We start from the raw sequence: 24,385 nt of genomic DNA on the forward strand, positions 1-24,385 counted from the left end.
GGCGAGCCCCGTGTCTTCGCCATCCAACACCTCTCAGTCTCTAACCACCTCCCCCCCACAGGAGTGGGGTGCCGGCACAGGCAGGAGCAGCGCAAGCGTCGCACTCGGTCCAACGTGTCCGACTCATATCTTGTGCAATCGCAGCCGCCATCTTGGAGTTAGGCGCTCTTCCCGCACTCCCCTGTGGCCCGATTTCGGTGCTTGGTTCAATTTTTTTCTGCTGCTCTCCTCGTCCTCCCCTCCACCTCCGGGGACTCCAGGATCCGACCACCAAGTACGTAAGGGTCCGGGGTGGCAGGATCGTGCAGAATTAGTGAGCCGGGAGCACTCTTGTAGTGCTGCCGATCGGCCATCTTGCCGGCCACGCCCCGCTAAATAGCCTAGTTAAAGCTGCTCCTATTGATCCAAATATCTCACAAGGTGAGTATATGTAAGACACTCCAGATACCATCATCCAAATAAAGAATGCTTGCAACCAGCTATACCAATCTTTAATATGATCCTTCAGATGCTTTGTTCATCTGAGTCAGAAGTTAAGCCTTTACAGTCTTCAAGGATAAGCAATTCTCAAATGAATTCATCATTTTAATTGTTAAATATGCTTATATTACAGATTAGATAATCGTAAGATTACCTCTATTTTACAAAAAGGAATATGATTTCCAAGAAAACCAAGAAATGGAGAAACGTCTATCTAAAATGTCTGTTCTGGAAATTATTCGAGAACAAACAAAACTTTAACAAACCCAAATTTTTTAAAATAAATCAATCAATCCTAATAAAATTAAACTATCTGAGATTTACTGAAAGACTGAAATAATTGCTGAATGAAAATATATAAACACTAAAGTGGTCCAGAATTTTGTCAGATATTGCAAAAGTTGACATTGACTTGCAGAAAGATGATGAGCTCAGTTTAGAGCTGGATGATGATTTTGGTGAGAAGTGCGCAAGCCAAAGGAAAATACAACAGTACAATTTCTTTGACAAAGTGGTTGACTGGTGGAGGAAATTTCACAGTTAAAGCCCCCTCAGGAATTTGCATTTCATCCTGGAACTGGAGCATTGTCTACTATGAGCTAGCTCAGGTCCGGACTGTGCTTCAACACTCCCACCACACGCCAATCGTTCCGCCCGCACACACACTTTACCCACAAAGATAGCTCCAACCAGTCCCAAGCCGCTTCAGGAGACTGAAAGAAATGCGAGTGGCCCGCATGGAGAACTTTCAACCTGGCTGGGTACAGCAGCATATAAGTATAGCCCAGTTCTTTTAGCTTACGTTTAACACCAGTATATGATTGTCTTTGTATCTGCGCCGTCCTGGTGTAATGAGGAAAGAAGCAGATGGTGTGATTTTCAAATGTAGGATCTCCATGTTTGCGCACCTCCTGGAAAATTACGTCTCGGTATCTGTAGTTAAGGACCTTGGCTATAATCGTTTGTGGAGGGAATCCCGGTGGTGGCGGCGCTGCTAAGACCCTGTGCGCACACTCCACCACAAATGCAGCCGACAAGGGGGCATCAGGCAACGTTTTACGGATCTAGTCTTCCAGGAAAGCCTCAACATTCGCCCCCTCAACACCTTAGGGAAAACCCACTATACGGAGGTTACACCGCCTCGCCCTACCCTCCGTATCCTTGACCCCCGCTTCCAGTTTGTACGTTTTAGCTTCAAGGATGGCCACTGAGGTCTTCAGCATGTCCATATCAGACTGCAGGCACGTCACTTGTTTCTCAGTGGCCACCGATCGTTCCGCCACCACTCTTGGATCAGCTCTTAGCAGGTTGATATCAACTGCTATGGCCGCAATCTGAGTTTGCATTGCATGCCGCGAGGACTCAATGGCAGCCAGGATTTGTGCCCCGGTGGGCTCCGCTCCCTTCTCCAAAGGGCCTGGGGGATCTTTTTGAAGACTCGCACCTGAACTTTGCACCATGTATTGGTCCATCCGAGTTTGCTGCGTTCCCTTATTCGTTCTATCTTTGCCAATGGTATGCACCTGATGGAGCGGCAGTTACGAATGAATGAATGAATCAATCAATCATAACATTTGTAAAGCGCACTATGTACCCGTCAGGGTTTCGAGGCGCTGGGGGGGGGGGGGGGGTGAGCTGTTAGCGGTCGAAGAGCCAGGTCTTGAGGAGTCTCCTGAAGGCGAGGAGGTCCTGGGTCTGGCGCAGTGAGGTGGGGAGAGAGTTCCAGGTCTTGGCGGCGAGGAAGGAGAAGGATCTGCCGCCGGCGGTCTTGCGCTGGATCCTGGGGACGATGGCGAGGGCGAGATTGGCAGAGCGGAGTTGACGAGTGGGGGCGTAAAAGTTGAGTCTGGAGTTGAGGTAGGTAGGTCCGGTGTTGTGTAGAGCCTTGTGAGCGTGGGTGAGGAGTTTAAAGGTGATCCTCTTGTCCACGGGGAGCCAGTGGAGGTCCTTCAGGTGAGGGGAGATGTGGCATCGGCGGGGTATGTCAAGGATCAGGCGGGCGGATGCATTTTGGATACGCTGGAGTCGTTTGATGTCTTTTGTTGGGATGCCTGTGTAGAGCGCGTTGCCGTAGTCAAGTCTGCTACTGACGAGGGCTTGGGTCACCGTCTTTCTGGTTCCTGTTGGGATCCACTTGAAAATTCTGCGGAGCATTCGAAGGGTGTTGAAGCAGGAAGAGGAGACGGCGCTGACCTGTTTGGACATGGTGAGGGCTGAGTCCAGGATGAAGCCGAGGTTTCTTGCGTGGCTGGCTGGGGTGGGTGGGGGTCCGAAACCGGTGGGCCACCAGGAGTCGTTCCAGGCCGAAGGGGTGCGCCCGAGGATGAGGACTTCCGTTTTGTCGGAGTTGAGCTTCAGGCGGCTGTCGTTCATCCACTCGGCGATGGCTTTTAGTCCCTCGTGGAGGTTGGTTTTGGCGGTGAGTGGGTCTTTGGTCAGGGAGAGGACGAGCTGGGTGTCGTCGGCGTAGGAGATGATGCTGAGGTGATGTTGGCGGGCCAGTTTGGCGAGGGGGGTCATGTAGACGTTGAACAACGTAGGGCTGAGGGAGGATCCTTGGGGGACGCCGCAGATGAGGTTGGTGGCTTTGGAGCGGAAAGAGGAGAGTCGGACTCTCTGGGTTCTGTCGGTGAGGAAGGATGAGATCCAGTTGAGGGCTTTATCCTGGATGCCGGCTCCATGGAGGTGGGTCAGTAGGCTGCGGTGGCAGACTGTGTCAAAAGCGGCTGATAGGTCGAGGAGGATGAGGGCCGAGGTTTCGCCGTTGTCCATTTGGGTTCTGATGTCATCTGTGGCGGCGAGGAGAGCAGTCTCGGTGCTGTGGTTTCGTCTGAAACCGGATTGAGAGGGGTCTAGGATGGAGTTGTCTTCGAGGAAGTGGGCGAGCTGTGTGTTGACGATCTTCTCAATGACTTTTGCTGGAAAAGGGAGGAGAGAGATCGGTCGGAAGTTTTTGAGGTCGTTGGGGTCAGCCTTGGGTTTCTTGAGGAGGGGTTGGATTTCTGCGTGTTTCCAGCTGTCTGGGAAGGTGGCGGAGTCGAAGGAGAGGTTGATGATCTCGCGGAGTTTGGGGGCGATGATGGCGTTGGCTTTGTTGAACACGTGATGAGGGCATGGGTCCGTGGGGGAGCCTGAGTGGATGGTGTTCATGGTTGTTATTGTTTTGGTGTCGTCCACGTGGGTCCAGGCGGTGAGGCGGCAGGCGTCTGTGGAGATGTCAGGGGTGGGGTCTGGCGGCGGAGTGGCGTTGAAGCTGTCGTGGATGGTTGTGATTTTCTGGTGGAAGAAGGTGGAGAGGTCGTCGCAGAGTTTCTGGGAGGGCGGGATGTCGTTGGAGTTGGCGTTGGGGTTTGAGAGTTCCTTCACGATGCCGAAGAGTTCTTTGCAGTCGTGGGCGTTGTTGTTGATGCGTTCAGTGAAGTGGGCGCGCTTGGCGACTCGGATCCGTTGGTGGTGTTCACGGTTGGCGTTTTTGAGGGAGGCGAGGTTGTCGGGTGTGCGCTCTAAGATCCACTTCTTCTTGAGCTTCTGGCAGAGGCTTTTGGAGGCGGTCAGTTCGTCTGTGAACCAGGCTGGTTTTTTCTTTCCTTGGTTGGCGGTGGGTTTCTTGAGTGGGGCTAAGGTGTTGGCGCAGTCGAGGATCCATTGATGGAGGTTGATGGCGGCAGTGCTTGGGTCGGTTGAGCCGGGTGGAGGGTTTTTGACGAGGGTGCTGGTTAGTTGGTCTTGGGTGATTTTTCTCCAGCGGCGGTGAGGAGGTCGAGGGATGCGGTGGTGTTCGGTGATTTTCGTATAAGAGAAGTGGACGCAGTGATGGTCGGTCCAGTGGAGTTCGGAGGTGTGGCTGAAAGAGATGTGGTTGCTTGAGGTGAAGAGGGGGTCAAGAGTGTGTCCGGCGATGTGGGTGGGAGTGTTGACCAGTTGACGGAGTCCGAGGTTGAGGAGGTTGGAGGTCAGAGATGCGGTGTTGACGTCGTTGTTATTTTCCAGGTGGTCGTTTAGATCTCCCAGGAGGATGTAGTCTGGGGAAGCGAGGGCGTGGGTGCTCGCAAGGTCGGCGACGGTGTCGCTGAAGGGGGCTCTTGGTCCTGGAGGGCGGTATATGAGGGTTCCTCTGAGGGTCGTGTTGGGGTCCGTGTGGATCTGGAAGTGGAGGTGTTCGGCTGTCTTGAGGGTGTCGTCCGTGTGGGTGTGGATTTTGAGGGTAGATTTGTGGGCGATGGCTATTCCGCCGCCGATTCAGTTGGTTCGATCTCTTCTGGTGATTTTGTATCCCTCCGGTATGGCGATTGCGATGTCCGGGGCCGAGGAGTCGTTCCACCAGGTTTCGGTCAGGAAGGCCACGTCAGGGGCGGTGGTGTCGAGTAAGTCCCAGAGTTCGATGGCGTGTTTTCGTGTGGAGCGTGTGTTGATGAGGATGCAGTTCAGGTGGTTGGTGTTGGGAGTTCTTGTTGTTGGCTTCGCCGTTCTGTCGCAGGAAAAGTTGCAGGTGCGGCAGGAGAAAGGTCCTTTAGTGTGCTTCGGGGTTGCAAGGAAGCACTCTGCGGAGGGGCCGGGGTTGAGTGCGCGGAGTTCGTTGGTTGAGTAGCGGACGCGGGTGATGCGGGGGGCGTGAGGACCAGGGGGGGTGGCGCTGGGCGCGGTCCAGGCGCGGACGGGCGCAGACGGGCTTGCCTCTGGCGCGCCTCCGGCGCAGACGCGCAGCGCCAGCCATTAAGAAGGGAGGGGGGAGGGAGGAGCAGCTGGGAGGCGGGAGGCGGGAGGGAGCGGCGAATGGGGGCGCGAGGGGGGCGGGGCCGCAGGGTGGCAGCGGCAGGGATCGGAATGCTTGGGGGAGCGCACAAGGGGCAAAAGCACAAAAAACGAGCAAAATTAAAGGCAATCACAATAGAAAAACACACAGTATGAAATACAGTAATGGCACAGTACACGATCGGGGAGACATCAATCAGGGGGGCACAACGGGGGCAGAAGCGTCGGCGGCGAGGCGCAGAAAAATCGGAAAAACAATCAGAAAAACAACTTACAGGACGTCGGAAGCGGCACACGGGTCAAGTGGAGCTAGGCAGAGCCCACTAGACACCAGGGATGAGGCGCAGGAGGATGCCTGCGGGTGGAGGAGGGCCTCGAACATGCAAACAGCAGCGTGGTCGGGGGACAGAGGCAGGAGGCAGCAGGTTGGTGCTGCGGTCGTGGGGGGCGAGCTCAGGACCTGAAACAGGTCAGAGGTCGCTCACTCGCGACGCGCAGCGCCAGCCATTAAGAAGGGAGGGGGGAGGGAGGAGCAGCTGGGAGGCGGGAGGCGGGAGGGAGCGGCGAATGGGGGCGCGAGAGGGGCGGGGCCGCAGGGAGGCAGCGGCAGGGATCGGAACGCTTGGGGGAGCGCACAAGGGGCAAAAGCACAAAAAACGAGCAAAATTAAAGGCAATCACAATAGAAAAACACACAGTATGAAATACAGTAATGGCACAGTACACGATCGGGGAGACAGCAATCAGGGGGGCACAACGGGGGCAGAAGCGCCGGCGGCGAGGCGCAGAAAAATCGGAAAAACAATCAGAAAAACAACTTACAGGACGTCAGAAGCGGCACACGGGTCAAGTGGAGCTAGGCAGAGCCCACTAGACACCAGGGATGAGGCGCAGGAGGATGCCTGCGGGTGGAGGAGGGCCTCGAACACGCAAACAGCAGCGTGGTCGGGGGACAGAGGCAGGAGGCAGCAGGTTGGTGCTGCGGTCGTGGGGGGCGAGCTCAGGACCTGAAACAGGTCAGAGGTCGCTCACTCGCGACGCGCAGCGCCAGCCATTAAGAAGGGAGGGGGGAGGGAGGAGCAGCTGGGAGGCGGGAGGGAGCGGCGAATGGGTGCGCGAGGGGGGCGGGGCCGCAGGGAGGCAGCGGCAGGGATCGGAACGCTTGGGGGAGCGCACAAGGGGCAAAAGCACAAAAACGAGCAAAATTAAAGGCAATCACAATAGAAAAACACACAGTATGAAATACAGTAATGGCACAGTACACGATCGGGGAGACAGCAATCAGGGGGGCACAACGGGGGCAGAAGCGCCGGCGGCGAGGCGCAGAAAAATCGGAAAAACAATCAGAAAAACAACTTACAGGACGTCGGAAGCGGCACACGGGTCAAGTGGAGCTAGGCAGAGCCCACTAGACACCAGGGATGAGGCGCAGGAGGATGCCTGCGGGTGGAGGAGGGCCTCGAACACGCAAACAGCAGCGTGGTCGGGGGACAGAGGCAGGAGGCAGCAGGTTGGTGCTGCGGTCGTGGGGGACGAGCTCAGGACCTGAAACAGGTCAGAGGTCGCTCACTCGCGACGCGCAGCGCCAGCCATTAAGAAGGGAGGGGGGAGGGAGGAGCAGCTGGGAGGCGGGAGGCGGGAGGGAGCGGCGAATGGGGGCGCGAGGGGCGCGGGGCCGCAGGGAGGCAGCGGCAGGGATCGGAACGCTTGGGGGAGCGCACAAGGGGCAAAAGCACAAAAAACGAGCAAAATTAAAGGCAATCACAATAGAAAAACACACTGTATGAAATACAGTAATGGCACAGTACACGATCGGGGAGACAGCAATCAGGGGGGCACAACGGGGGCAGAAGCGCCGGCGGCGAGGCGCAGAAAAATCGAAAAAACAATCAGAAAAACAACTTACAGGATGTCGGAAGCGGCACACGGGTCAAGTGGAGCTAGGCAGAGCCCACTAGACACCAGGGATGAGGCGCAGGAGGATGCCTGCGGGTGGAGGAGGGCCTCGAACACGCAAACAGCAGCGTGGTCGGGGGACAGAGGCAGGAGGCAGCAGGTTGGTGCTGCGGTCATGGGGGGCGAGCTCAGGACCTGAAACAGGTCAGAGGTCGCTCACTCGCGACGCGCAGCGCCAGCCATTAAGAAGGGAGGGGGGAGGGAGGAGCAGCTGGGAGGCGGGAGGGAGCGGCGAATGGGGGCGCGAGGGGGGCGGGGCCGCAGGGAGGCAGCGGCAGGGATCGGAACGCTTGGGGGAGCGCACAAGGGGCAAAAGCACAAAAAACGAGCAAAATTAAAGGCAATCACAATAGAAAAACACACAGTATGAAATACAGTAATGGCACAGTACACAATCGGGGAGACAGCAATCAGGGGGGCACAACGGGGGCAGAAGCGCCGGCGGCGAGGCGCAGAAAAATCGGAAAAACAATCAGAAAAACAACTTACAGGACGTCGGAAGCGGCACACGGGTCAAGTGGAGCTAGGCAGAGCCCACTAGACACCAGGGATGAGGCGCAGGAGGATGCCTGCGGGTGGAGGAGGGCCTCGAACACGCAAACAGCAGCGTGGTCGGGGGACAGAGGCAGGAGGCAGCAGGTTGGTGCTGCGGTCGTGGGGGGCGAGCTCAGGACCTGAAACAGGTCAGAGGTCGCTCACTCGCGACGCGCAGCACCAGCCATTAAGAAGGGAGGGGGGAGGGAGGAGCAGCTGGGAGGCGGGAGGCGGAAGGGAGCGGCGAATGGGGGCGTGAGGGGGGCGGGGCCGCAGGGAGGCAGCGGCAGGGATCGGAACGCTTGGGGGAGCGCACAAGGGGCAAAAGCACAAAAAACGAGCAAAATTAAAGGCAATCACAATAGAAAAACACACAGCATGAAATACAGTAATGGCACAGTACACGATCGGGGAGACAGCAATCAGGGGGGCACAACGGGGGCAGAAGCACCGGCGGCGAGGCGCAGAAAAATCGGAAAAACAATCAGAAAAACAACTTACAGGACGTCGGAAGCGGCACACGCGTCAAGTGGAGCTAGGCAGAGCCCACTAGACACCAGGGATGAGGCGCAGGAGGATGCCTGCGGGTGGAGGAGGGCCTCGAACACGCAAACAGCAGCGTGGTCGGGGGACAGAGGCAGGAGGCAGCAGGTTGGTGCTGCGGTCGTGGGGGGCGAGCTCAGGACCTGAAACAGGTCAGAGGTCGCTCACTCGCGACGCGCAGCGCCAGCCATTAAGAAGGGAGGGGGGAGGGAGGAGCAGCTGGGAGGCGGGAGGCGGGAGGGAGCGGCGAATGGGGGCGCGAGGGGGGCGGGGCCGCAGGGAGGCAGCGGCAGGGATCAGAACGCTTGGGGGAGCGCACAAGGGGCAAAAGCACAAAAAACGAGCAAAATTAAAGGCAATCACAATAGAAAAACACACAGTATGAAATACAGTAATGGCACAGTACACGATCGGGGAGACAGCAATCACGGGGGCACAACGGGGGCAGAAGCGCCGGCGGCGAGGCGCAGAAAAATCGGAAAAACAATCAGAAAAACAACTTACAGGACGTTGGAAGCGGCACACGGGTCAAGTGGAGGTAGGCAGAACCCACTAGACACCAGGGATGAGGCGCAGGAGGATGCCTGCGGGTGGAGGAGGGCCTCGAACACGCAAACAGCAGCGTGGTCGGGGGACAGAGGCAGGAGCCAGCAGGTTGGTGCTGCGGTCGTGGGGGGCGAGCTCAGGACCTGAAACAGGTCAGAGGACGCTCACTCGCGACGCGCAGCGCCAGCCATTAAGAAGGGAGGGGGGAGGGAGGAGCAGCTGGGAGGCGGGAGGCGGGAGGGAGCGGCGAATGGGGGCGCGAGGGGGGCGGGCCGCAGGGAGGCAGCGGCAGGGATCGGAACGCTTGGGGGAGCGCACAAGGGGCAAAAGCACAAAAACGAGCAAAATTAAAGGCAATCACAATAGAAAAACACACAGTATGAAATACAGTAATGGCACAGTACACGATCGGGGAGACAGCAATCAGGGGGGCACAACGGGGGCAGAAGCGCTGGTGGCGAGGTGCAGAAAAATCTGAAAAACAATCAGAAAAACAACTTACAGGACGTCAGAAGCGGCACACGGGTCAAGTGGAGCTAGGCAGAGCCCACTAGACACCAGGGATGAGGTGCAGGAGGATGCCTGCGGGTGGAGGAGGGCCTCGAACACGCAAACAGCAGCGTGGTCGGGGGACAGAGGCAGGAGGCAGCAGGTTGGTGCTGCGGTCGTGGGGGGCGAGCTCAGGACCTGAAACAGGTCAGAGGTCGCTCACTCGCGACGTGCAGCGCCAGCCATTAAGAAGGGAGGGGGGAGGGAGGAGCAGCTGGGAGGCGGGAGGCGGGAGGGAGCGGCGAATGGGGGCGCGAGGGGGGCGGGGCCGCAGGGAGGCAGCGGCAGGGATCGGAACGCTTGGGGGAGCGCACAAGGGGCAAAAGCACAAAAAACGAGCAAAATTAAAGGCAATCACAATAGAAAAACACACAGTATGAAATACAGTAATGGCACAGTACACGATCGGGGAGACAGGAATCAGGGGGGCACAACGGGGGCAGAAGCGCCGGCGGCGAGGCGCAGAAAAATCGGAAAAACAATCAGAAAAACAACTTACAGGACGTCGGAAGCGGCACACGGGTCAAGTGGAGCTAGGCAGAGCCCACTAGACACCAGGGATGAGGCGCAGGAGGATGCCTGCGGGTGGAGGAGGGCCTCGAACACGCAAACAGCAGCGTGGTCGGGGGACAGAGGCAGGAGGCAGCAGGTTGGTGCTGCGGTCGTGGGGGGCGAGCTCAGGACCTGAAACAGGTCAGAGGTCGCTCACTCGCGACGCGCAGCGCCAGCCATTAAGAAGGAAGGGGGGAGGGAGGAGCAGCTGGGAGGCGGGAGGCGGGAGGGAGCGGCGAATGGGGGCGCGAGGGGGGCGGGGCCGCAGGGAGGCAGGGATCGGAACGCTTGGGGGAGCGCACAAGGGGCAAAAGCACAAAAAACAAGCAAAATTAAAGGCAATCACAATAGAAAAAAACACAGTATGAAATACAGTAATGGCACAGTACACGATCGGGGAGACAGCAATCAGGGGGGCACAACGGGGGCAGAAGCGCCGGCGGCGAGGCGCAGAAAAATCGGAAAAACAATCAGAAAAACAACTTACAGGACGTCGGAAGCGGCACACGGGTCAAGTGGAGCTAGGCAGAGCCCACTAGACACCAGGGATGAGGCGCAGGAGGATGCCTGCGGGTGGAGGAGGGCCTCGAACACGCAAACAGCAGCGTGGTCGGGGGACAGAGGCAGGAGGCAGCAGGTTGGTGCTGCGGTCGTGGGGGGCGAGCTCAGGACCTGAAACAGGTCAGAGGTCGCTCACTCGCGACGCGCAGCGCCAGCCATTAAAAAGGGAGGGGGGAGGGAGGAGCAGCTGGGAGGCGGGAGGCGGGAGGGAGCGGCGAATGGGGGCGCGAGGGGGGCGGGGCCGCAGGGAGGCAGCGGCAGGGATCGGAACGCTTGGGGGAGCGCACAAGGGGCAAAAGCACAAAAAACGAGCAAAATTAAAGGCAATCACAATAGAAAAACACACAGTATGAAATACAGTAATGGCACAGTACACGATCGGGGAGACAGCAATCAGGGGGGCACAACGGGGGCAGAAGCGCCGGCGGCGAGGCGCAGAAAAATCGGAAAAACAATCAGAAAAACAACTTACAGGACGTCGGAAGCGGCACACGGGTCAAGTGGAGCTAGGCGGAGCCCACTAGACACCAGGGATGAGGCGCAGGAGGATGCCTGCGGGTGGAGGAGGGCCTCGAACACGCAAACAGCAGCGTGGTCGGGGGACAAAGGCAGGAGGCAGCAGGTTGGTGCTGCGGTCGTGGGGGGCGAGCTCAGGACCTGAAACAGGTCAGAGGTCGCTCACTCGCGACGCGCAGCGCCAGCCATTAAGAAGGGAGGGGGGAGGGAGGAGCAGCTGGGAGGCGGGAGGGAGCGGCGAATGGGGGCGCGAGGGGGGCGGGGCCGCAGGGAGGCAGCGGCAGGGATCGGAACGCTTGGGGGAGCGCACAAGGGGCAAAAGCACAAAAAACGAGCAAAATTAAAGGCAATCACAATAGAAAAACACACAGTATGAAATACAGTAATGGCACAGTACACGATCGGGGAGACAGCAATCAGGGGGGCACAACGGGGGCAGAAGCGCCGGCGGCGAGGCGCAGAAAAATCGGAAAAACAATCAGAAAAACAACTTACAGGACGTTGGAAGCGGCACACGGGTCAAGTGGAGCTAGGCAGAGCCCACTAGACACCAGGGATGAGGCGCAGGAGGATGCCTGCGGGTGGAGGAGGGCCTCGAACACGCAAACAGCAGCGTGGTCGGGGGACAGAGGCAGGAGGCAGCAGGTTGGTGCTGCGGTCGTGGGGGGCGAGCTCAGGACCTGAAACAGGTCAGAGGTCGCTCACTCGCGACGCGCAGCACCAGCCATTAAGAAGGGAGGGGGGAGGGAGGAGCAGCTGGGAGGCGGGAGGCGGAAGGGAGCGGCGAATGGGGGCGTGAGGGGGGCGGGGCCGCAGGGAGGCAGCGGCAGGGATCGGAACGCTTGGGGGAGCGCACAAGGGGCAAAAGCACAAAAAACGAGCAAAATTAAAGGCAATCACAATAGAAAAACACACAGCATGAAATACAGTAATGGCACAGTACACGATCGGGGAGACAGCAATCAGGGGGGCACAACGGGGGCAGAAGCGCCGGCGGCGAGGCGCAGAAAAATCGGAAAAACAATCAGAAAAACAACTTACAGGACGTCGGAAGCGGCACACGCGTCAAGTGGAGCTAGGCAGAGCCCACTAGACACCAGGGATGAGGCGCAGGAGGATGCCTGCGGGTGGAGGAGGGCCTCGAACACGCAAACAGCAGCGTGGTCGGGGGACAGAGGCAGGAGGCAGCAGGTTGGTGCTGCGGTCGTGGGGGGCGAGCTCAGGACCTGAAACAGGTCAGAGGTCGCTCACTCGCGACGCGCAGCGCCAGCCATTAAGAAGGGAGGGGGGAGGGAGGAGCAGCTGGGAGGCGGGAGGCGGGAGGGAGCGGCGAATGGGGGCGCGAGGGGGGCGGGGCCGCAGGGAGGCAGCGGCAGGGATCAGAACGCTTGGGGGAGCGCACAAGGGGCAAAAGCACAAAAAACGAGCAAAATTAAAGGCAATCACAATAGAAAAACACACAGTATGAAATACAGTAATGGCACAGTACACGATCGGGGAGACAGCAATCAGGGGGGCACAACGGGGGCAGAAGCGCCGGCGGCGAGGCGCAGAAAAATCGGAAAAACAATCAGAAAAACAACTTACAGGACGTTGGAAGCGGCACACGGGTCAAGTGGAGGTAGGCAGAGCCCACTAGACACCAGGGATGAGGCGCAGGAGGATGCCTGCGGGTGGAGGAGGGCCTCGAACACGCAAACAGCAGCGTGGTCGGGGGACAGAGGCAGGAGCCAGCAGGTTGGTGCTGCGGTCGTGGGGGGCGAGCTCAGGACCTGAAACAGGTCAGAGGACGCTCACTCGCGACGCGCAGCGCCAGCCATTAAGAAGGGAGGGGGGAGGGAGGAGCAGCTGGGAGGCGGGAGGCGGGAGGGAGCGGCGAATGGGGGCGCGAGGGGGGCGGGCCGCAGGGAGGCAGCGGCAGGGATCGGAACGCTTGGGGGAGCGCACAAGGGGCAAAAGCACAAAAACGAGCAAAATTAAAGGCAATCACAATAGAAAAACACACAGTATGAAATACAGTAATGGCACAGTACACGATCGGGGAGACAGCAATCAGGGGGGCACAACGGGGGCAGAAGCGCTGGTGGCGAGGCGCAGAAAAATCGGAAAAACAATCAGAAAAACAACTTACAGGACGTCAGAAGCGGCACACGGGTCAAGTGGAGCTAGGCAGAGCCCACTAGACACCAGGGATGAGGTGCAGGAGGATGCCTGCGGGTGGAGGAGGGCCTCGAACACGCAAACAGCAGCGTGGTCGGGGGACAGAGGCAGGAGGCAGCAGGTTGGTGCTGCGGTCGTGGGGGGCGAGCTCAGGACCTGAAACAGGTCAGAGGTCGCTCACTCGCGACGTGCAGCGCCAGCCATTAAGAAGGGAGGGGGGAGGGAGGAGCAGCTGGGAGGCGGGAGGCGGGAGGGAGCGGCGAATGGGGGCGCGAGGGGGGCGGGGCCGCAGGGAGGCAGGGATCGGAACGCTTGGGGGAGCGCACAAGGGGCAAAAGCACAAAAAACGAGCAAAATTAAAGGCAATCACAATAGAAAAACACACAGTATGAAATACAGTAATGGCACAGTACACGATCGGGGAGACAGCAATCAGGGGGGCACAACGGGGGCAGAAGCGCCGGCGGCGAGGCGCAGAAAAATCGGAAAAACAATCAGAAAAACAACTTACAGGACGTCGGAAGCGGCACACGGGTCAAGTGGAGCTAGGCGGAGCCCACTAGACACCAGGGATGAGGCGCAGGAGGATGCCTGCGGGTGGAGGAGGGCCTCGAACACGCAAACAGCAGCGTGGTCGGGGGACAGAGGCAGGAGGCAGCAGGTTGGTGCTGCGGTCGTGGGGGGCGAGCTCAGGACCTGAAACAGGTCAGAGGTCGCTCACTCGCGACGCGCAGCGCCAGCCATTAAGAAGGGAGGGGGGAGGGAGGAGCAGCTGGGAGGCGGGAGGGAGCGGCGAATGGGGGCGCGAGGGGGGCGGGGCCGCAGGGAGGCAGCGGCAGGGATCGGAACGCTTGGGGGAGCGCACAAGGGGCAAAAGCACAAAAAACGAGCAAAATTAAAGGCAATCACAATAGAAAAACACACAGTATGAAATACAGTAATGGCACAGTACACGATCGGGGAGACAGCAATCAGGGGGGCACAACGGGGGCAGAAGCGCCGGCGGCGAGGCGCAGAAAAATCGGAAAAACAATCAGAAAAACAACTTACAGGACGTCGGAAGCGGCACACAGGTCAAGTGGAGCTAGGCAGAGCCCACTAGACACCAGGGATGAGGCGCAGGAGGATGCCTGCGGGTGGAGGAGGGCCTCGAACACGCAAACAGCAGCGTGGTCGGGGGACAGAGGCAGGAGGCAGCAGGTTGGTGCTGCGGTCGTGGGGGGCGACCTCAGGACCTGAAACAGGTCAGAGGTCGCTCACTCGCGACACGCAGCGCCAGCCATTAAGAAGGGAGGGGGGAGGGAGGAGCAGCTGGGAGGCGAGAGGCGGGAGGGAGCGGTGAATGGGGGCGCGAGGGGGGCGGGGCCGCAGGGAGGCAGCGGCAGGGATCGGAACGCTTGGGGGAGCGCAGAAGGGGCAAAAGCACAAAAACTAGCAAAATTAAAGGCAATCACAATAGAAAAACACACAGTATGAAATACAGTAATGGCACAGTACACGATCGGGGAGACAGCAATCAGGGGGGCACAACGGGGGCAGAAGCGCCGGCGGCGAGGCGCAGAAAAATCGGAAAAACAATCAGAAAAACAACTTACAGGACGTCGGAAGCGGCACACGGGTCAAGTGGAGCTAGGCAGAGCCCACTAGACACCAGGGATGAGGCGCAGGAGGATGCCTGCGGGTGGAGGAGGGCCTCGAACACGCAAACAGCAGCGTGGTCGGGGGACAGAGGCAGGAGGCAGCAGGTTGGTGCTGCGGTCGTGGGGGGCGAGCTCAGGACCTGAAACAGGTCAGAGGTCGCTCACTCGCGACGCGCAGTGCCAGCCATTAAGAAGGGAGGGGGAGGGAGGAGCAGCTGGGAGGCGGGAGGCGGGAGGGAGCGGCGAATGGGGGCGCGAGGGGGGCGGGGCCGCAGGGAGGCAGCGGCAGGGATCGGAACGCTTGGGGGAGCGCACAAGGGGCAAAAGCACAAAAAACGAGCAAAATTAAAGGCAATCACAATAGAAAAACACACAGTATGAAATACAGTAATGTCACAGTACACGATCGGGGAGACAGCAATCAGGGGGGCACAACGGGGGCAGAAGCGCCGGCGGCGAGGCGCAGAAAAATCGGAAAAACAATCAGAAAAACAACTTACAGGACGTCGGAAGCGGCACACGGGTCAAGTGGAGCTAGGCAGAGCCCAACTAGACACCAGGGATGAGGCGCAGGAGGATGCCTGCGGGTGGAGGAGGGCCTCGAACACGCAAACAGCAGCGTGGTCGGGGGACAGAGGCAGGAGGCAGCAGGTTGGTGCTGCGGTCGTGGGGGGCGAGCTCAGGACCTGAAACAGGTCAGAGGTCGCTCACTCGCGACGCGCAGCGCCAGCCATTAAGAAGGGAGGGGGGAGGGAGGAGCAGCTGGGAGGCGGGAGGCGGGAGGGAGCGGCGAATGGGGGCGCGAGGGGGGCGGGGCCGCAGGGAGGCAGCGGCAGGGATCGGAACGCTTGGGGGAGCGCACAAGGGGCAAAAGCACAAAAACGAGCAAAATTAAAGGCAATCACAATAGAAAAACACACAGTATGAAATACAGTAATGGCACAGTACACGATCGGGGAGACAGCAATCAGGGGGGCACAACGGGGGCAGAAGCGCCGGCGGCGAGGCGCAGAAAAATCGGAAAAACAATCAGAAAAACAACTTACAGGACGTCGGAAGCGGCACACGGGTCAAGTGGAGCTAGGCAGAGCCCACTAGACACCAGGGATGAGGCGCAGGAGGATGCCTGCGGGTGGAGGAGGGCCTCGAACACGCAAACAGCAGCGTGGTCGGGGGACAGAGGCAGGAGGCAGCAGGTTGGTGCTGCGGTCGTGGGGGGCGAGCTCAGGACCTGAAACACACCTAATGCCAAGCTCAACCTTTCCAGGCGCAGTGTAGTCAGTTGAGCTCCGTGTCTTCGCCACCCAACACCTCTCAGTCTCTAACCACCTGCCCCCCACAGGAGTGGGGTGCCAGCACAGGCAGGAACAGTGCAAGCGTTGCGATCGCGGCTGCCATCTAGGGGTCAGGCGCCCTTCCCACGTGCTCCCCTGCGGCCCGATTTCATCGCTTGGTTCCGTTTATTTCCGCTGCTCTCCTCGTCCTCATTCCATCCCAGGGGACTCCAGGACCCGACCGCCAGGTCCACAGGGGTCCGGGGTGGCAGGACCATGCAGGATTAGTGAGCCGGGAGCACTCTTCTAGTGCTGCCGATCGGCCATCTTGCCGGCCACGCACCCCGATAAATAGCCTAGTTAAAGCTGCTGCTATTGATCCAAACATCTGACAAGGTGGGTATATGTAAGACACTCTAGATACCATCGTCCAAATAAAGAATGCTGGCAACCAGCTATACCAATCTTTAATATGATCCTTCAGATGCTTTGTTCATCTGAGTCAGAAGTTAAGCCTTTACAGTCTTCAAGGATAAGCAATTCTCAAATGAATTCATCATTTTAATTGTTAAATATGCTTTTATACGGTTTAGATAATCATGAGATTACCTCTGTTTTATAAAAAAGGATTGAGATTTCCTAGAAAAACAAGAAATGGAGAAACGTCTATCTAAAATGTCTGTTCTGGACATTATTCGAGAACAAACAAAACTTTAACAAACTCACATTTTTTTTTTATAAATCAATCAGTCCTAATACAATTAAACTATCTGAGATGTACTGAAAGACTGAAATAATTGCTAAATGAAAATATATAAACTCTAAAGTGGTCCAGAATTTTGTCAGATATTGCAAAAGTTGACATTGACTTGCAGGAAGATGATGAGCTCCGTTTAGAGCTGGATGATGATTTTGGTGAGAAGTGCTCAAGCCAAAGGAAAATATAACAGTACAATTTCCTTGACAAAGTGGTTGACTGGTGGGGGAAATTTCACAGTTAAACCCTCCTAAGGAATTTGCATTTCATCCTGGAACTGGAGAATTGTCAACTATGACCTAACTCTAAATCAGACTTGTAGAATACAAAACGTAAGCCTTGGCCCTCGTGGCCAAAATGAAGCATTTGTATGTCTGCCATTTGCTGGAGCCCCATAAAGAGAAATGAGCTCACAAAGACATTTGCAGGGGCATATGAGTATTTTCTATGCTATGGTGGATACGTTTGAAAGTCTTCCCTGTTTTTTAGCTGTACTTACCATGTCTTCTGTTGTGCAAAGGCTCTGCCTCTCAGGTTGTTCAGGGCCTTTGACAACTTTGTGTTATTTCTTATGGTACATTTAGAGGTAACACAATAATCAACAATGTGTGTACATGTCTAATTCTGATAAGTTCCTTGAAAAATGAGTTCTCCTACCCAACCATCCTTGGTACTGCTACTTCCTATAAGTTATTTGGTTTGCCATTCCACATCTAGGGCTATATGTACGAACACATTTTCCCATAGACACAGAATGGGCAAAACTGTTTGGTACATCTGGCCCCTAGTTCATTAAAAATTTTATGGTCCACCCTAACTTGAGGTATATGTTTCTCATTTGTTGTATATGATCTCATTCAACCTGAGATGTAGGTAGCAGCTGGTGATTTAGAAAACATGCATCTTTGATTACCAATGTGAGTGCACTTAAAAATGTATCACATCAATCTTTAACAGATTAGTACTTTTTATTTTTAATATTAGTAAAAGAGTTGAATTTGCTATTTTTGTTCTACTACAGCATAGAGTGCCTTTTTACATCAGCAGCTTATGAGTTTGCAAGAGAGTTGCCTTGCAGAGGCATGGAAAGCTATGCAAGTACCCTGATTTACAGTCACTTTTAGCTACTTCTCTTAAATCTGATGCTACTCTAATTTAATTAAAGGTATATTCTTGTTTGTTAGGTTTGAAAATGTCTTCTCGAAAATGACCCCTAAATACATTTTCTTTCTAATTGGAACCAGGGAAATGGTTTAGTTGGACCTGGCGGTTTCTTCACCTGGGCGGGGTAGCATTGCCCAACCCCCTGCTGCAGCATCCCCAAGCCCAGAAACATGCTGGGTGTGCCCTCTGCTCCCAATTGGCAGCAGAGGGAACTGATCAGGGCTGACGGAACACTCCAAAGTGCACATGTCAGTTTGGCCAGCTGTTTTGTGCCGGCCAAAGTGACATGCACACTTTGAAGCTCTCCTCCCAGCTGTCTTAAGACAGCTGGTTGGAGACCAAGCAAGGTCTCCAGGGCCTGAAGGAGCATCCAGCCAACCCACTCCATCCAATCCAGGTGCTTCTCTCATGCTGGGTAACAGCATTGAGAGCAGTGTCTTAATTGATTAGGGAAGCTCTTCGTGACTCGGACAGCAGAGACAGTAGAAGAACAGTGAGGAAGATGCGCAGCCCGCGGGTAAGTGCCATTTTTATTTTCTTTGAAATGTGTAATGCATGTAAGTGCAGTGGTTGTGTTTTATTTTGTAGTTAGTGTTGTATTTTTATTCGGGCTTTTGGAGGGAGGAGATATTTTATTTGGGGCTTTTGGAGGGAGAGGTGGTACACTTTGGAGTTTTCGAGGGATGGGTGTTTTAATTTGTTTTTTTGGCAAGTGGTCGGTCACTTCACTCACCCCACCACTTTCAAAGGGTACCAGACACCCCTGTAAAATTGTTTTACGAGGAGGGAATCTTGTGAAGTTCACAAATGTTCTTTAGAAGACATTTTCTCCTAAAGCGAGTCTCCTGCTAAGTTCTTTAAACGCGAGTTATGCCCATGCTTTCAGTTTTTACGCAAGTTACTGCAAATTCTTGTTGCTAAATCTTGCTAAACTTTGCAGTGATGCATAATTTTCAAAATATTTTGTGAAGTTCCACAGAACAAAAATGCGATTTGCCCTTTCTTAGCTAGTCCCCCTTCTCCATCCCACTTATATTCTAAAAGCACACTGTAAAAAGCTGTAGAATCATATCTCTGATATCACAGATTCTTTCAGTTTCTCATACCTGACGAGCTACCTATTGTTGCAGAGATTTTCTTAATTACACATTTGCTTTGACTATAGTTCCCACTGATGTACCCTTTGTGCTGGATACATGTACAGTTCAATTTTAACCATCTAAATCAGCATTTAAAGCATATTGTTCTAAGGCTAGGGCTGGTATTCATAATGACCTTCTATAACTGTGTTTTAAGACTATTAAGGATGATTTCTATGCACATCCAATACTGATAGTGCATTGAATGTAAGAAGGAAGGGTATGCCTGGGGCGTGCATGAATCTCCATGTTGGAGAGTGCTATCATCTCTCCCTTGCAGGGTTCGAGAATCTGTGTATCATAGTATAAGAATCTCTCTGTTGCATAATTTAAGAGTAGGGATATCTTCCCTACAGGAGAGTGTGTGAGGGAGTGCAGGCTTTAGCGCAGGCGTTCGCATAACCAAAAGATGTCCTAAGCAATGCGTGCAATTTGATCAACCTATGCTAAGTATGTACTTGGATGACGCTTTGGGCTGGGCTATAGGCAATGCCTTACACCCAGTACATTCAGGCTGTAGGTGTAAGCCATGATCCAGGGTGGCTGTGGCTGGGGCACTGAATGCAGGGCATGACTGAAGGGCCGCAGCCTGGAATCTGTGCCAGCTAGGCAAGACCAAAGGTAAGGCCCAGCATGTATTCAGGTTTACCGGGTACAGCGGGTGATGAAAGTCCATGACCTGAAATCAATAAATACTGGCTATGGCCAAGGCCTGGTTTGATGAGTATGGGATTCTTAGTATGGTCGAAGTCCATAGCCTGTACAATTACCTACTATCAGGGACAGAGGAAATGTTGGATACCGGGCACTGGCCAAGGGTAGATCTAAAGCTCTTGTCCAACAGATAATGGGTTAACAGGCATGGTTAGATACTGTGGGCAGTGAGGATGATCACATAGTGTAACTGAAGGTCTTGTTTTCTGCCAAGAACACCCGGTAGATTTTAACAAACAATCTTTTTATCGCGCATTTTAAAAATAGAGCATTTGCATTTATCAGTACTTGAGCACTGACAAAGCTGGCAGTGAGCATACGTGTGTGTAGCATAATATAACCATTTTATTTTAGCACTGCAACCACTATAGTGTCAGTTGTTGGTCTCAGTGTCAATAATGCATCAGCAGCGTCTTGTACTAGGATTATGTGAGGAGCTGGTAGATACTGGTGACTGAGGAATGAGCTTCAAAAGGTATGCCGTTGTAAAATAGCCATAAATCACCGTAAAGGCCTATGGTGAAAAAGTTATGATTAAATACGTTATTAATCCTATAGAAAACATATGAAATTCACAGAATTAAAGTACTGCTCAAGATATGCCATTGTGACAACCCACAAACTGAAACCATTTATTTTTTAAAGACATAGCAGATATTCGTCTACAAAACTCTCTTGTTCAGCTAAATACATTCCCAGAGCAAGGGAGTTTACGTTTACAATCTTGTTACAGCACATGGGAGCCATCAGCCTCACGTGTATGTTACCCTTTTTCGTTAATTTAAATCTATTCATGAACATTTGTAGGAACACAATAACCCACGTTTGCCCTATTTGATATACATGCAGTGAAACAGCATTTTGAAGCCACATTAGTGCATATTATTTAATAACAAACGTTTCAGCTGTAATACAATACTTGGTACAGGGTGTTGCCTTTTCATTTTGAACAGGTGCACCTATGGTGCTGGACTGTACATACATAAGCTATTGGCTACACATTCCCTCCAAAACAGCAACCAAGGCCGAAGTGTTTTCAACCTAAATGCAATAAGCTGTTTCAACGCTGCTTTTAAGTAAGTCCTGTAAGTCCCCTTACTTAGCATTCTGCTATAAGTAGAGCCTCGTTTCATGCTCCTACCATCTTTATAGAGATCTTAACAAAGGTACAATAGCTGTGTGAAGTGTTTTTAAATGTGTATCAAGAAGCTGTTGAATGTAGGACCAATGGCGGCTTTCATGAAGCCTATCACTTCTCGTAACAAATTCAATTCACTGACCAAAATATAGATATATGGATTTTGTTTCAGAAGAGTTTATTATCTTTGCCAAAAAATGTATTGAGTAAATATTGTTAGTTTTATAATGAAATACGATGTGTTGAAATGCTTGATTAGAATTTTAAAACTGTTTTAGAATTAAGTTGTATGGGCTGTCAGGGCTGAAGGTTAGTCGAGTGCTGCACAGTACACAGCTAAGATATGTCGCACTCCTAAAATCTTTGAACATGTGTGGTTTTCATGCAGTTCACTGATTTGAGACTAGTAATCCAGCAATGGTGTAGTTTTACATAGGGGTGCCAAAGACGACAGCAAATTCTGATTCTTTTATAATATGAATGGGACTGATAAAATAAGATTGAGTTGTCTTATCATTGGCTGCACAATTTTATGACCCTTACAGATGTTTAAAGTTACCTTTCATAATGACTGGAAAACGTTAATGCTTTTTTTCTAAAGTGTGAATAAACAAACTGAATATTTCAGTTTAAATGAATAACTAAATCATAATATGTTAAAAAACCTTTTGAGGTAGGATATGTTTTTATATCTACTTCCCAATCAGTGTCTATGATTAGTATTGCCTTCTAGAAACCCCCATCTTATCGGTGTGGCTGTTATTTTCTATTAATACAACATCACACACTCACATTAAACTAAAGTTCATCGTTATTAATATATGACTAACTGACGCCCATTTGCTTTTGATTATATTTTGTTGATTAATATTTGCATGAGATGTTCTTGTGTAGCAGTAGCATGCACAGTCTGTAATATGAATGCCTATATGTTGCCATGTTGTGTGCCTTTGAAACCGGGACCATTAGTTGCCTGTTGTTTTTATAATGTTTCATAGCTAGAAATATTGGAATCGTTTGGAAACCATGACATACACAATGATCCTCTGGTAAAATGTTGTAAGTGTAACTTGTGACATGTATGGAGAAATTAATGTTATTAAAACAGAAAAAGAACTGTGAAAAAAACTCAGGATCAAGGTATCTCCTTTAGGGGAACTACCGTATTTGACTTAAGGCCTGATTTAGCATGGCAGAGGGGAATACTCCATCATAAATGTGATGGAAATCCTGTCTGCCGCATTATGATCCCATTATATCCCATCAAGATGGTAATATGACGGAGGGAATATGCGTCATGTTTGTGAAGGAGTAATCCATCTGCCAAGATCTAAAATAGGCCCTTAGTTAGGTTTCACAGTAATTATTAATTGGGTATTATGACCTCTTAGGCATGACCAAAAATCATCAGCTGAGATTTAAACTATCTCCTGTCAGACATCAGGTAAGTTAAAAAAAAACCTGCTAGACTAATTTCTTGCAACTGATGTCTGCTGATCCTTTATTCATTTTTTTGCAAATCTGCTGTTAGAATTTATAATTTTCAGGAAAGTGTTAAGGTATCTCCTCAAGTTGATGGAACATATTTTATTATAACATTAACAAACATTTGGCCCAGGTATCAAAAGGACTATTGATGACCAATGATGTTTTGAGACGGGAGATACAAAAAAAGCACAACGATTACTGATTTGGTATTTCTATGACACAATGCTACTGGATTGTGCTTACCTCTAAGGCTGGTGACAAATGGGTCTTTGTTAATCTCATCTGTTCTCCTGACACACCAGGTTCCTCAGCAGGACTGGTGATGGAGGTGCGGCTCCTGTCTTCTTCATCCTCCCAGCTTACTGCATCTCCTGGAGATTGCTGCCCTAACAGGATTAAATTTCCAAAGGTGACATCTGACTTGGTGTGATGAGGGGCCTTTCGGTGCTTTGACCCATAGCGAGATCCATAGTAGGAGAGGATAGGCTCCCGGCGGTGGTCAAGGCGTGGGCGGTTGCTCTGGTAGGCAGGTATATGAAGGCAGGCATGATCTTGGCAAATGGAGGATGCTTCCACTGAAGTTGAACTCTGGAATGCTGCAATGTTAGATCCTTCGGTCCACATGTTCATGCTGCCTTCCATTTTGGGTTCGTCAATTCTTAAGTCATCCATTTGATCAATTGTTCTTTGGACCGTGTTTAGGCATGAGATAGTGTGTGCATTCCTATTCTTGTAATAGTCATGTGCTTCATCATAATACCTGTCCCCCAGCACAGTGTAATAAGCGTTGTCCTCCAGTATTCCCTGATCCTTCTTAATTGAGGCATGTATGCACTGCAGAGACATTTCATAATATTTGGTCAGCTCATAGTTCATCTTTAGCTGCTGCATGGAAATGAAGGGGTGCTTCATGGCAGCATTAGGATTGATTCTCTCATGGGAGTCCCAGGTCAGCATCCTCTTGATCAACTCAACCATGTTTTTTAAATCATAATACTCAGCCAGAACTTCGCAGTCTGGGAAGACAGACTTGTTGACATTCACTGATTCAATCTGATCCAGAGACTTGAGGATGTATTTTCTTCTCTCCAGAGGTTTCACATTTGTTTCAGCCTGGTACTCTGCTGCCGACTTGAGCTGCCACTGGTTCCCAATTTGGGGTTGTGGGTTCTTCTTAAAGAAGCTGGAAGTTTTACTAGCTGCATTCAGAAGCTGCATCTTCGGCATGCCTTGGGTTTCACAGATGTACCTGATTTGGTCATACTCATTGTTGCCAGGGTAAAGGGGCCATCCGAGCTGGAGTTCTCCCATGACACACCCTAGAGACCACATGTCTACCTTCTCACAGAATGGCAGACCAAGTAGGATCTCAGGGGACCTGTAGAACCGTGACTGGATGTATGGCTCTTTCACATAACGGACCTCACTGAAAATACTTGCTGATCCAAAATCAATCACCTTCACTCTGAAAGGATATCTGGCTTGGTCCACAATCATGATGTTTTCGGGCTTCAGATCAGCATGAATAATGGAAAGTTCCTTTAGTTTGGACAGAGCTTTTAGCACTTGTGTTGTGACTGTCCTTATGTGTCTGATTGGCAATGGGGCAAAGTTGTTCTCCTTCTGATACTCAAATAGGTTTTGTTCCAAAAGCTCAAAAACCAGGTAGAACTTCAACTCGTCATGGAAGTACTCATAAAATTGGACAATGTGAGATTCCTCTGAGTCTACCCCCTTCATAGCCTTCAGCAGCTTCAGTTCGTTTTTTATGATCCTGCTCCGGCAGACGTCGTTCTTGAGAATCTTAATGGCCACCATCTCCCTTGAACTCCTTTTCCAACTCTTGGCCACTTCTCCAAATGTCCCTTTGCCCAAGATCTCAATGATATCATAACAGTCAGTTTCAGATTGGAGTACTGCCAT

General features: G+C 52.8%; 1 protein-coding gene across 1 annotated transcript; it reads right to left on the reverse strand.

Annotated features, from left to right (window-relative positions):
- Positions 1-504: 504 nt before the first annotated feature.
- Positions 505-24,385, reverse strand: HIPK4 (homeodomain interacting protein kinase 4). Its single transcript, XM_069207544.1, has 3 exons — positions 22,706-24,385; positions 1,631-2,003; positions 505-548 (listed from the first exon to the last, which is right to left on the reverse strand). Exons 1-3 carry the CDS (start codon positions 24,383-24,385, stop codon positions 505-507), a joined length of 2,097 nt encoding a protein of 698 aa, XP_069063645.1.

This window comes from Pleurodeles waltl, chromosome 9, assembly GCF_031143425.1.
Source record: "Pleurodeles waltl isolate 20211129_DDA chromosome 9, aPleWal1.hap1.20221129, whole genome shotgun sequence".
In the NCBI taxonomy this organism is placed as follows: Eukaryota; Metazoa; Chordata; class Amphibia; order Caudata; family Salamandridae; genus Pleurodeles; species Pleurodeles waltl.

Excerpts from the sequence above, each read along its gene's own strand:
- HIPK4 (XM_069207544.1), bottom strand. The coding sequence starts at position 24,385 with ATGGCAGTACTCCAATCTGAAACTGACTGTTATGATATCATTGAGATC. Across the intron at positions 2,004-22,705 it reads ATTTGTCACCAGCCTTAGAG|GTGCATACCATTGGCAAAGA; the intron begins GTAAGCACAATC and ends CCGCTCCATCAG. Across the intron at positions 549-1,630 it reads GGGGGTCAAGGATACGGAGG|ACTGTAAAGGCTTAACTTCT; the intron begins GTAGGGCGAGGC and ends TTATCCTTGAAG.